Consider the following 12506-nt stretch of genomic DNA (forward strand, 5'->3'; position numbering starts at 1 on the left):
ACAGTCGGTGGGAGCGGAAGTTCAACAGGAGCGGGAGGGCCAGGTTTGCCCAGCCCTGACCTAAGGGCAGTGGACATGCCTGGCTCTTGACTGCACCTCCCAATGGACCTTAATCAATCTTTGCTGAAAAGCAGGGCAGAAAGAGAAGAACTGATCCCAGACTGCCGGCCCCACCCCCAGTGCCCAGCCCAACCACCGCCCTCCCCCTCCCCTTCACCAGCTGGGGGGTTGCAATCCCCGGAGCAATGCGGCCAGTCAGTCGACAGCACTGGGTTAGACGGGCCAGACATCTGACTCAGAAGGCAGCCCCAGACACTTCCCACCCAGCACGGATCAGGGCCACCAATGGCACACGAGGAGCTGTTCCAGACCCATTGGCCGCAAAAGCACCGCCCCCCCCCCCCCGGCAGCCGAGGGCAGAGTTCTTGAACCTTCACGCACACCGGCCGGCTCCACCGGGCAGGCACCTCTGCAATCCATGCCTCCGTGGTCCAGGAGTGCTCCTTGCCCCCAGCCCAGCTTGGACAGCCCCAGCCGCTGCCTCCCCTCACCTGCTTCTCATAGGCCTCCACAGACCGCTGGTAATCCCCCGCCTTGGAGAAGAAGTCCCCCAGCTGCTCGCACAGGCCCAGGGCCGTCTGCAGGTTGCCGGCTGCCTCCGCCTCTTCCAGCGCTTGCTGCAGGCGGCTCGCCTTGGTCACTGCCGGAGAGAGAAAGCACCCCCCAAGGGCTGGCATCCATGAGCCGCCTCGGGGCAACTCCGAGCCCAGCGTGCCACTTCAGCTCCCCCGACTCACCATAGTGCAGGCTCCGGCAGATGCTCTCCCGCTGCCGAGGCTGCAGAGATCCCAACAGGTAGGCCTTCTTCAGAGAGCGCTTGGCTGCCACCAAGTCGCCCAGGCTCAACAGCACCTGGGAGGGAACACGCAGCAGGCGTCAGAGGGGACGGGCAGGTATGAAGCCGCTCAGTTCCCTCCCAAGAGCGACTGGAAGCCCCTTGGGGGCAGAGATCTGCCCTCTCATTCTCTGCAAAGCGCCACGCCTGTAGACCGAGCGATAGTAACAAGAGAGTAACTCCCACAGAAGGAGATGAAAAGGACTCTCCATCCCCGTCACGGAGGCATCAGTGGTGACAACTACAACGATTTAGAGTGCTCAGAGCGGTTTACATGGGGGAAAGGTGGCGGCCTCCCGTCTCAAAAGGGCTCACAATCTAAAAAGAAGCCTCAGGTAGGCACCGGCAGGGACCACTGGAAGGAGGCTGGCCTGGGGCTGGAATGGGGGCGAGGGGGCTGCTGCTGCTGCCGCCGCTGCCCTCAAAGTGCCTCTTTGCTCCATTAGCCAGAGAGCCAAAAAGAGCCCTTAAAACCCATTTGTTTGGACTGGCCTTTCAGGGTTTTTAATTAGTTTTAATGCTAAGCCGGTGTTCAGGGTTGTAACTGTATTGATAGTTGAATTGTTTTTTAACATGTTTTTTGATTGGTGTTCCTGTTTAGATTTCTGTTCTAATTGTTATTGGTTTTAATGGTTTCTGTTTTTAATTGTAAACCGCCCTGAACCATTTCGGAAGGGCAGTCTAAAAATCAAATCAATCAATCAGTAAATGAGCAACAAACATCCTGAGAACGGATGCTGGCGGCTGCTGAATGCCAAGAGCACCATCAGCTGCCGTACAAGACCCCCAAGGGACGTGGCTCGTCTCTCAAGAGCAGGCAGGAGGCAGTGGGCGCGCGGGGGGGGGGGGGGCCTGCTCGAGTGCAGAGGGAGCAGCGCCAGGCCGCGCCGCCGCCACCCCCTTTGGTTGACCACCAGCCTCTCCCGGCTCAGTGACAGTGACCAGCCGGGGCTGGGGAGAGGCCCAGGCCTGCCAGAGGTCTCCTTGTCTCCGCCACTCCCCCCCCCCACCATCCCCCACCCTCTTTCCCTCCAGCTACAGGCAGTGCTGCTGACCCAGCCAGCTGCCGCCTGCCACTGAAGGAACCACCTGGCCAGCCACGGCTTTGCTGCTACTGGCATCGTCAAGTTACTTTGTCAGGCGGCACCGTTTAGCTTTTTCATTCCGTGCTGTGGATTTTGTAAGCCACCCTCAGGGTGCTGGCAGAAAGGGGGCTTGCCTATTTTGAAACGAAACAGGAGCCCCCCCCAACAAACATCCAGGGAGGCCAGCCTGCCCTCGCCTAGCAGCAGCTTGGGTTTCCAACAGCCAGTGGGATCCGACTCTCTCCTCCACAGCTGCCCCCCGCCCCCCCCCTCTGCAAACCTCCTTCCCTTCTTTACTGCCTGGAATGGCTAATGGGAGGAAGGAGGTATTTGAACTGGGGGGGGGGCAGGGCTTCCTTGGGCACAGCTTGTCCTCAGCAGATGACAGAGACCAGCTTGAACTTCACACAGACGCTGGGAGCAGCCAGCACGCCTGCCACCTCCAACCACAAAATTCAAGAGGGTGCCATTCATCCACAGGAGCCCCGTCCAGCATCTCCTCACAGACAACAGGCCCCGCCAAGCCCTCTGCACACCTCTCTGGAGAGGGGCGGCTTGACAGGTGTATCTCACCCACCCCTCCGATGGGGGCCACCCGGCTGCTCACCTGCGCAATGCTTGCACAGCACTCGCTCTCCAGGTACTTCTCCTTCATCTTGCCTGCGCACTCCCGGGCCCTCTCCAGGCAGCGCATGGCCTTCGAATGCTCCCCCTCCCGCAGGTGGATGTTGCCCAAGTTGAAGTACGCCCGGTAGAGGTCTTCGTGCAGGTGAGCCTGCCTGGGAGGGGGGAGGAAGAGGCCGCCTCGATGGGTCACCAGGGAAGGCTTCCTTACGTCTTCTCTGCCTCCCCCTTGGGGAACCCATGCATGGCATTTGAGAGGGGGCTTGAGGTGCATCACCAGCACGCATTCAGTGTTCCCTCTAAGGCGTGCACACATGCGTGCGCTCACAAGTTTTTTTAATGTCTGCTCAGTTAGTTTTAGATCCTGCTCAGGTTGAATCAGGAAGGCCCCACTCTGAATGCACAAGGTGCACGCACACTGCCTTGATACTACTCCCGCCCAGAACAAAACACATTCCACACAGAGATGGAAAACATTAGAGAGAACACTGCATGCACTGCACACGAGAGTCACACATGCCAGAAGCTCCATCCTTCAAGCCCCAGGAGGGAGGCAGACCCAGCCCGGCCCTTACTCAGAGATGTAGATGCTCTTTTTGATGTAGTAGCCGTGCTTGGCTGGGTCCTTCAGGCCGTCGTAGACCAAGCCAAGGTTCAGGTAGAGCCGTGCCCGCATCTCGCTCAGCTCCCGCAGCGGCACCTCCCCTGGGAGAGAAACAGCCCATCCAGCGTCAGCCACCCAGGCAGAAAGAATGAGGCCCTCTATCCAACTCACTCTCCTTGTCAGGTTTGGGGGTTTGACAGGGCTGCCAGTTGGGATTTCCTGTTTGTGGCCAGGGCAGCTCCAGGAAGATGGGAGGGAGGGAGGGCAAATCCCTGGGTCAAGACACAGGGTGGGAGCAAGAGGGTGGACTCTCCCCCCACTGTGCCAAAAGGCTTCCCAAAGGATCCCAGGAAGCCCTTGATGCAGTCACCCCAGGGGTTGAGTCATTTGTCCCGTGTTTGGTTTCAAAAAAAAAAAAAAAAAAAAAAAGCAAGTCAAGCATTCTGGGGCTCTGTTGAAACTCACACACTGCAATCACACCAAGAACAGTAGCAGCAACAGCCCTGTCCCTGGGGAAAGGAACCGACGGGAAGGAGAAGGGGATCCATTGCTGCCTCTGGGCCACTCCCTCCTCCCGCCACCAAGTAAGTGGTACCTTCCAGTGCTTCCTCCAAAACAGCCAGGCTCTTCATGAAGGCTTTCTCTGCCTCCTGCAGCGCCTTGCTGGACTGGTCGCTCTCAGCCATGAACATGTACGTGCGGCCAATGGTGGCCCAGGCCCTCTGCTGCTCGATGCGATTGGCAAGGGAGCGGGCCAACTCCAAGTGACGACGCTGGTGCTGCACCAGACCAGGACAAAGAGGAGAGTCACGGGCAGGCAGACTTCCGCTGCAGCAGCCCCTGCCCGGCCCCAGGAGAGCTGGGAACGGAATTCCAGGTGGCAAGGGCACGCCACTCCCCCACCACCACCCCACCCCAATCAAAGGAACAGCACTCTGCTCATAGGACCCTCAACTCTACAGGGAATCGGTATACAGTATTTTGCAAGGGAGCAGTGTGGCTTGTTTCAATCGAGGCAATTCAAATCTGCAGTTGTGCATGAAGCTTGCTGGATGACCCAGAGAATGTAACACGCACATTATCCCACCTTACAGGGAATAAATACAAGTCACTGCAAAGCACTTTGCATGCAGAGAAGTGCTACAGAAATCCATAACCCCAATGACTCATTCTGATATTAATGATGAAACACACAGGGGCGTACAGATGGAGAATGGGGTTTGCATGGAGGGGCACAGACTTGTTCAGAGGACATGATCTCCCCAGCCACAGAGAATCCCATCAGGCATATGCTTCATGGCACAAGACCTGCAACTTGCTCTTTTTGTCAAAAAAAGAAAAGAAAAGAAAATACGCAAAAGCTCAGCCCTCCACCAACGCCATCAGATTTCATGCTGCAATTGCAGACGTGTGTCTGGATGTCAGCCAGTGTATTTAGGACCAGATCTGGTCAACTGGGACAGCAGAGTGATGTAACAGGGCAGGCAGGAAAGCTTGACATCACACCGCTTTGAATGTCATGGTTCTTGGTAAGCTTAATGTAGAATTGTGCTGTGTTTTCCTGACGATGCAACTGATATGCCCTACTGTTCGAACACTCTTCAGTAGCCCAGTCCTCAAACTGGCTGTGCCAGCATGTAAGTGCAGAGGGAAGGGCATCCGTAGCTTTGCCAGCACATCATAAAACAAGACATTGCAACCAGGCTGCACTCATGAAATAAACAAACACTTTTGGTATTGCAATTGTGCACTGTTTTAATTATACTGTAAACCACTTTGGGATTTTTTTGAAAAACAGCATAGAAATCCAAATAAACAATCAATTAAAAATAAGTCATCCATCTCCACTGTGCAACCTGTGGGGATCCCAAAGCCAGTGCGAACTACAGCCACCTCTTGTGTGATCAAGGACTGTTTATAAAACAGTCAATAAATCTAAGAGCACACACACACACCTTTGTCATGTACTAGTGAGACAAATGCTCGCTTATCCACAGCCCCTAGGTGCCTGCCCCATTTTTGAAGCCTCATGTTGCCTCCAGAGTCTCAGGTGCAAATTTCAAGAACCCTCCAGAGGAGGGGAGTGCCTGAAGTGGGGGAGATGCAGTCAGAAATGAGTCTCCTCCCCAAGTCCCAATCACCCTGCTGATCTTACAGAGTGAGATGGGATTGACAGAGAAGAGATCTTTTGCAAACCTAGAGCATGCATCACTTTGAGTGGACTTGCTCTCTCATGGAAGAGCCATGGTCCTCCGCTCCTGCTGGCTGGGATATCCACACTCCCACCCACCCCGCTCCGGCCCCCCTACCTTCAGCGCTGCTTCATAGCTCTCCAGCTCTGCCAGGCACTCCCCAATCTTCCGGTGGGCCACAGCACGGCCAATGACATCTTCGACACTCTCCAGGAGACGCAGCTCCTGCCGGTGCTCCTCCAGAGCCTCCTGGAAGCGCCCTGCCAGGGACAGAGGGGTCAGCTGCCTGCCTTAGATGCCAAGGGGAGCAAAGAGATACTCTGACCGGATCAGGGACATGCTGGCCCTGTCAGACTGCCGGCAGGGGAAGAGGGCGGAAGGCACAGTTTTGTGCCAGCCAAGTTCTTCATCACTCCTCTGGAAACATGAGAATCCTCCTGCACAATAGCCTAAAATGAATTACTATATAGGCTAACTGAGCAAAGAGGCACCTTTTTAAAGTGATGACCCTCTTCTATTTATCAGGGGGAGAGCAACTGGCCCTACCCAACCCCAGCACAGCATCCCCCCAGTGGCTGCTGTTGGTGTCTTTCTTGTGTTTCTTTTTTAGACTATGAGCCCTTTGGGGACAGGCAGCCATTTATTTTTAATTAATTACTTAATTTCTGTATGTAAACCGCTTTGGGAACTGGTTGAAAAGTGGTATAGAAATACTCATCATATTCGTATAAAAGGCAGCAACACTTGAGTGTAGGGGTTTGACTAGTAATTGGGAGGAAGGGCCATCACTCAGGGCTAGAGGACTTGTTTTGTACCCAAAAGGCCCAGATTCAATTGCCCATGTCTGAGGAAAGGCCCAAGACCTGGGAGAGCGGCTGCCCATCAGAACAAACTGGATGGGCTGGTGGCACGACTCACAGAAAGAGACCCTCAAGACACACCTGTTTCCTCCGGATTTAACTTGAATTCATTTTAGACCATCTAGTCATTTTTGTCCTATGGAATTGTTTCAGCTTTATATTCTGTGGAACTGTTTTGTTTTTACTCGGTTTTGTATTTGTTTTAATTTGTGTACACTGCCTAGAGATATCAGATATCAGTGGTATATAAATATGATAAACAAACCAATAAGGTAGTCTCTTATGTTCATATGCAAACTACAGTACCTTTCTAGCCACCTCTGCCAAAGAGTCAGCCCTGAACCTTGCTCCACTTTTGAGCTTCGGTAGCTTAGTGCAAGTTTTTCAGCATTCAGTAGCTGATGAGCTGTGGAACTCTCAGCCACAAGAGACTGAATAACTGAGCAACAAGCAAAGAATCAAAAGACTGGGAAAGCCTCTGCCAGGAAATACTGGCCTGATCTAATTGCCAAGAATTCGCCTTCCCTCCTACTGGCCACACATCCCCCAAACAGGATAAACCAGCTGGAATGTAGTCAGTGACCACAGGGCTCAAACCTCAGCTCAGCCATGGCATCTTTGAATGGCTTTGAGAAAGCATGCGTGGCAGCCATGTTCATGCCGACCCATGTGCAGGCTGCTGGGAACAGGGAAGCAGCCGCACGCAGTCCTTTGCACGCCAGCACCGGTCCCGGGTGAGCATTGCAACAGCAGGTAAGGACCTGTGTGCCTCCTTTTTAAAGGAACTGATCCCTGTCCCACCCACAGCTGCTGAGCCCCTTTGTCCACATCCCTACTTGGACTGGGGTGTGTGTGATTTTGACTGGGGGGGGGCAGCAAGAAAAGGGTTAAACAGTCTCCCCCCCCCATGACAACAGGCTGCTTCCCATCCCACCCATACTTTCTAAAAGGAAAACACAAAACAAGCCAACAAAGGGGGGCTGTGAGCCATGCCTGCCAGATAACATCTACTTTGGCTATTACAAAGCCACATGGAAGCCACTTACGGTGGAGCCTGGGCCCTTCCTTTCAATTCTGACTGGAACACCCAGGCCTTGAACAGGGACTCCAGCCTGGTGCCTGCATGCAGAACAGGCAGAGGGAAAGAGCCTCCCCGCCCTGCCTAACCAAGGGCCAACGTCAGAGCCAGCTTACATGAGAGAGCAGCTTTCAAATGCTCCATGCAGAAGCTGCTACCACGTGGCAAGCTATTTGGCTCAGGCAAGATTCATCACAGCTCATCATCTCACGACCATCACGTGGAACCATTTAAAGTGGTGGCCACATCACAGCTTCACTACTGCCCCTGCAAAAAATGCTTCAGCTCGAGCACCAGGTCTTCTTATGCCCAGGGTAACAAATGGATCCTAGAACAAATCAATCCAGAATTTCCACTCGAGGCACAAACAACCAGGCTCAAACTCTCATACTTCAGACACATTATGCGAAGACCCAGCTCCCTCGAGAAGTCTATACTGCTGGGGAAAGTTGAAGGAAAGAGAAGAAGAGGACGACCAGCAGCAAGGTGGATGGACTCGATTATGACAGCAGTGAATGCCCCACTGAGAGACCTTCAAGGTCAAGTGGAAGACAGATCATCCTGGAGGGAATCTATCTATGTGGTCACTAAGAGTCGACACCGACTTGATGGCACTCAATCAATCAATCAATCAGCACTCACCATGGCGTGCCAAGATCTCACCCAGCTGGTTACAGAGGGCGGCTTCTTCCTTCAGGTCTCCCTTCTGCTGGGCTTTCTCCTTGGCCTTCTGGAGCTCTGAAGGGCAGCAGGAGCAGAAAAATTAGTCTCATCCCAAGAGAAGAAGAAAAAGTATTGCACATTCCTAGGAGTCACCCTTTATCAAATAGGATACATTAAGAAATTCTAAGATGGGTAACCTGGACAGAAAAGCACCTGGGGGATCCCCAGTCCTGCTCACTCGGTTCATGCCAAAAGGGAGCCCACAACTGCAAGTGGAGAGAGAGAGTGTGATTGGACACAGACTCCCACCTGTGTCTCCACCAATATGCAATGACTGCATGACTCCCACATACACTGTTGGAACAAATATTAGGCATTGACTTCAACGCACGGGATGGTAGATTTAAGGTGGTCAGAAGAGTCCTACCTGATCAGACCAAATGCACACCTAGCCCAGAGCCATTTGGATGGGGTGGTTTATAAATGTAATACATTAATAATAAACAAATAAATAAAAGCCAGATGACTCAGATAATCTACAGCTCTAGTCATCTTTTAGAGCCAGCTAAGCTCACCTCAGGGTCGTGAATTCCACAGGTTAATCATGCATTGTGTGAAGAAATACTTCCATTTGGTCTAGCTTAGTCAAAGTTAGAGATTTTATGGTGCTTGAATTTTGATTTGATAGACAATGTTTTGATGTTTAAGCTTACTAAACAGGAGGTTTTGTAGATTGCCCTCAAGAAATTTTGTGAAAAGGTTATGGAAGTGTGATTCTGAATGGGGGGTTATAAATCCGTTAGGTAAACACCACCCCATCCATGGAAAAGAGCAGGGTTGTTGTGAAAGGTACTAATCTACCCACATATCACTATTCTCTTTGAAGATCTTTGCTCCTGGAGATGAAGTGAGGCAGATGCCAAGCTGGGAGGCCTCCTTCCCAAAAGCCAAGTAAAAGTCATTAAAATCTCCTCAGAGCGTCAAAGGCCCAGGAGCACCAGAAGATCTTGGCATCCCAGTGGATGCCAGGTGAGCCTTCCTAGGGGGAAAAACATTTTGCAGGCGGACAGGGGGTGAAATCTAAGAGGTGCTGCCATGCATGATTATTTGATCATTCCCTTGCTATAAGAGAGGCATGAAAGGCTAGTAACGCAAGAATCACTTAATGGATTACATAAGAACATAAGAACAGCCCTGCTGGATCAGGCCCAAGGCCCATCTAGTCCAGCATCTTGTTTCGCACAGTGGCCCACCAGATGCCACTGGAAGCCACAGACAGGTGTTGAGGGCGTGCCCTCTCTCCTGCCATTACTCCCCTGCAACTGGTTCTCAGAGCCATCCTGCCTTTTGAGACTAGAGGTGGCCCACAGCCCTCCGACTAGTAGCCCTTGATAGACCTCTCCTCCATGAGGTCATCCAAACCCCTCTTAAAGCCATCCAGGTTGTTGGGGTGGGGGGGACACCTCTCACTGGGGATCAGATTTCTCAACTTAAGAGGACAAGAAGGAAAGTGAAGCGACTCTTGGTTACATAATCAGGCTGCTGAGAAGTGAAACCAGCTTGGGGGGGCAGCAGGTCAGCAGTCTTGACATGACTGTATCACCACTCAGTGGATCTGCTGTGGGGCAAGGAGGGGGACGGACACTCCAGTATTCCCTCTAACAGGGATTCCCAGATGTAGTTGACTACAACTCCCAGAATCCCCAGCTACAATGGCTTTTGCTTGCGGATGATGGGAGTTGTAGTCTACGACATCTGGGAGTCCCTGTTAAGAGGGAACTGGGGGCGGGGGCTGCCTTCCAGCCAGTGTTCCCTGATGCTGTGGACTACAACTCCCAGCCTCCTCAGCTGCAGTGGCCTTTGACTGGGGATGATGGGAGTGGTAGTCCACAGCATCTGGGACTCCCTCTTAAAGGGAACAGCGCCCCGCACCCGACTCTCTCCCTGCAGAGACACACTCTGAGATGGGCGTTTCAGGGCCAGGCGGGCGGGGGATCCATAACTCTTGACGGCTGCTGAGGAGGACCGAGGGTTTCCCGGGCGAGCCCCTCCGCCTTCTGCTGGGCTTCCGCTGCCCTCCGCAGAGAGAGAGGCCGGCTGCGTGCGGGGAGGGGGGGGGAGGGGAGGAGGCGGAGCCCTGCGCTGGCGATCGCCGCTCTTCAGGGGCCGTCGAGGGGGACCCGATCCCCGGCCGGGCGGGGACCTCCGAGGCCGGCTCCCTCCCAGCCTGTCCGGCCCCGCCCCCGTCCACTCACGGCGGATCTCCCGCTCCTGCGCGCCGCCGCCCATCGCTGCTCGCCGGCTCGGCTCCGAGCTCCCTCGCCCAGCGCCCTCCCGCGCCGCATTCGTCCCCGCTCTCCCAGGAGCCTCTTCGGCACGCAGCCTTCTCCCATTGGCCGGCCGGAAAACCGCCCCTCGGCCGCGGTGGGCCAACGCCAACGCCGCCCGCGCCTGACTGCACTGCTATTGGCTGACTCTCGTCCAATCGCGCGCGGGGCTGGTCACGCCGGAGGGGTCCGCGCCTGGGCGGGGAGCGTGGGGCGGAAGGGGAGGAATTAAGGGGCAGTTTTTCATCACAATACGGGGAGGGGAGTAAGAAGAGTCTACTATTGGGGACGTCCATGTTGTCAAGGCCAGCTCCCAGAATTCCCTGCTGTACGGGCTTTTGCTTGGGGATTCTGGGAGTTGTAGTCCACAACATCAGGGAATCCCAGTTAGAAAGAACTCTGACTGCAACCAGTGCCCTTTAACTTGTTCATAAATGATCGGGAAGCTGGGGGAAACTGCGATACGGCCAGATGTGCAGACGACACCAAACTATTTAGGGTAGTGAAATCCAAAACAGATGGTGAGAAGGTCCAAAAAGATCTCTCCCAACTGAATGAGTGGGCGACAAAATGGCAAATATGGCTCAGTGTAAGCAAGTGTCAAGTGATGCATATTGAGGCACAAAAATAGAAAAAAAACCAACTTCTCATATACACTGCTGGGGTCTGAGCTGTCAGTGACTGACCAGGAGAAGGGTCGTGGTGGACAGCCTGTTGAAAGTGTGGACTCTGTGCATGGCAGCTGTGAAAAAGGCCAATTCCATGCTAGGGATCATTAGGAAGGGGACTGAAAATAAAACTGCTAATATTATAATACCCTTGTACAAATCTATGCTGTGGCACCAGTTCTGGTCACTATATCTTAAGGAGGACATAGTAGAGGTGTATAAAATTATGCATGGAGTAGAGAGAGTGGACAGAGAGATTTTTCTCCTTCTTCCACAACACTCGAACCAGGGGTCACCCCATGAAACGGAAGGTTGGGAAATTTAGGACTAACAAAAGGAAGTACTTCTTCACACCGTACATAATTAATCCATGGAACACTCTGCCATGGGATGTGGTGATGGCCACCAGCTTTGATGGCTTTAAAAAGGGCTTAGACAGATTCATGTTGGGCAGGTCTATCAATGGCTACTAGTCTGGTGGCTGTGGGCCACCTCCAGCCTCAGAGGCACGATGCCTCTCAATACCAGTTGCAGGGGAGCAAATGCAGGAGAGAAGTGCACAAACCTCTTGTCTGTGGGTTCCCCAGAGGCATCTGGTGGGCCACTGTGTGAAACAGGATGCTAGACTAGATGGGCCTCCTTGTGCCTGATTCAGCAGGGCTGTTCTTATGATGGAGGCGTATCGGGAGGCGTGGGTTTGAATCCCCACTTCACCTGGTGTGGGCGGGTGGAGCATGCTTGAGATCCTCTCAAAGTGAGTAATATATAATAGGCTGCTGCTGGCTTGTCACAACAGGGAATGATGGGAATTGTAGTCCAACAACCACTTCAGATTGGCCACCTTGATCTAATGAGGATATTGGGACCTGTTGCTCTTGCTCATAAGATGTTGACATGCTGTATTTATTTAGAAGTTGTTGATGCTGGGTAGGTGCCAGGCCTTGCACACAGGCTTGACTCTCAGGTCACTTAAAACTGGGTGTTTGCTTTTAATGGCTCTGGCTCAGTTGCAGGATGCAGCCTGTATAGATTTTGCATGTGGCAAAAGCACCTGGTGGGGGGCATGAACAGCAGGCAGGCAGCCCCCTCCCCAACCCCAGTTCTTTTATTCATTTATATACCACCTCTAACAGAAGTCTCAAGGCGGTATACATAAAATAAAAACCATTTAAAGCTAATAGAACCTATATAAAGTTTTCAGTTTTCAAAAGCTACTTTAAAAATGAGGGTTTAAAATTTCTTTTAAGCACTAGTCAAGGAAGGAAGCTGATGAAGCCCTTCTGGGCTTCTGTCGTCTGCCCCTCCCATCATACAGTCATTTGTGTATTCTGGAAGAAAAGGGCAACCTGACCAAGAAGGAGCTAGAGTAGTACCTTTGCTATGCCAGACTTTCCAGTTATAGAACCTTGCAAACCCTGCTTGTGCCATCGCCTGGTCTCTCTTTTAAATAAGAGCCGCAAAGCAGAACTACAACTCCCATCATCCCCAGCTGTAATAAATTGTGGCTGGG

The 12506-nt window shown here is 53.0% G+C and overlaps 1 protein-coding gene across 2 annotated transcripts in view; it reads right to left on the reverse strand.

The window, feature by feature from the left end:
• Nucleotides 1-10461, reverse strand: part of TONSL (tonsoku like, DNA repair protein) — a 33814-nt gene extending 23353 nt beyond the window's left edge. Inside the window, exons 1-8 of one of the 2 annotated variants that reach the window (XR_008307131.1) lie at nt 10257-10461; nt 7981-8076; nt 5518-5660; nt 3804-3987; nt 3180-3309; nt 2588-2759; nt 798-912; nt 552-700 (exon numbers count right to left, since the gene is read on the reverse strand). Coding sequence is in view for 1 of the 2 variants with exons in the window: in XM_053249938.1 (XP_053105913.1) it covers nt 552-700; nt 798-912; nt 2588-2759; nt 3180-3309; nt 3804-3987; nt 5518-5660; nt 7981-8076; nt 10257-10290 (1023 nt within the window). In the remaining variant the exon portion in view is untranslated. The remainder of the gene's footprint in view (nt 1-551; nt 701-797; nt 913-2587; nt 2760-3179; nt 3310-3803; nt 3988-5517; nt 5661-7980; nt 8077-10256) is intronic. The other variant, XM_053249938.1, reaches the window with a different exon arrangement.
• Between the last annotated feature and the right edge of the window lie 2045 nt (nt 10462-12506).

Source organism: Hemicordylus capensis, chromosome 4 (assembly GCF_027244095.1).
Source record: "Hemicordylus capensis ecotype Gifberg chromosome 4, rHemCap1.1.pri, whole genome shotgun sequence".
Taxonomy (NCBI): Eukaryota; Metazoa; Chordata; class Lepidosauria; order Squamata; family Cordylidae; genus Hemicordylus; species Hemicordylus capensis.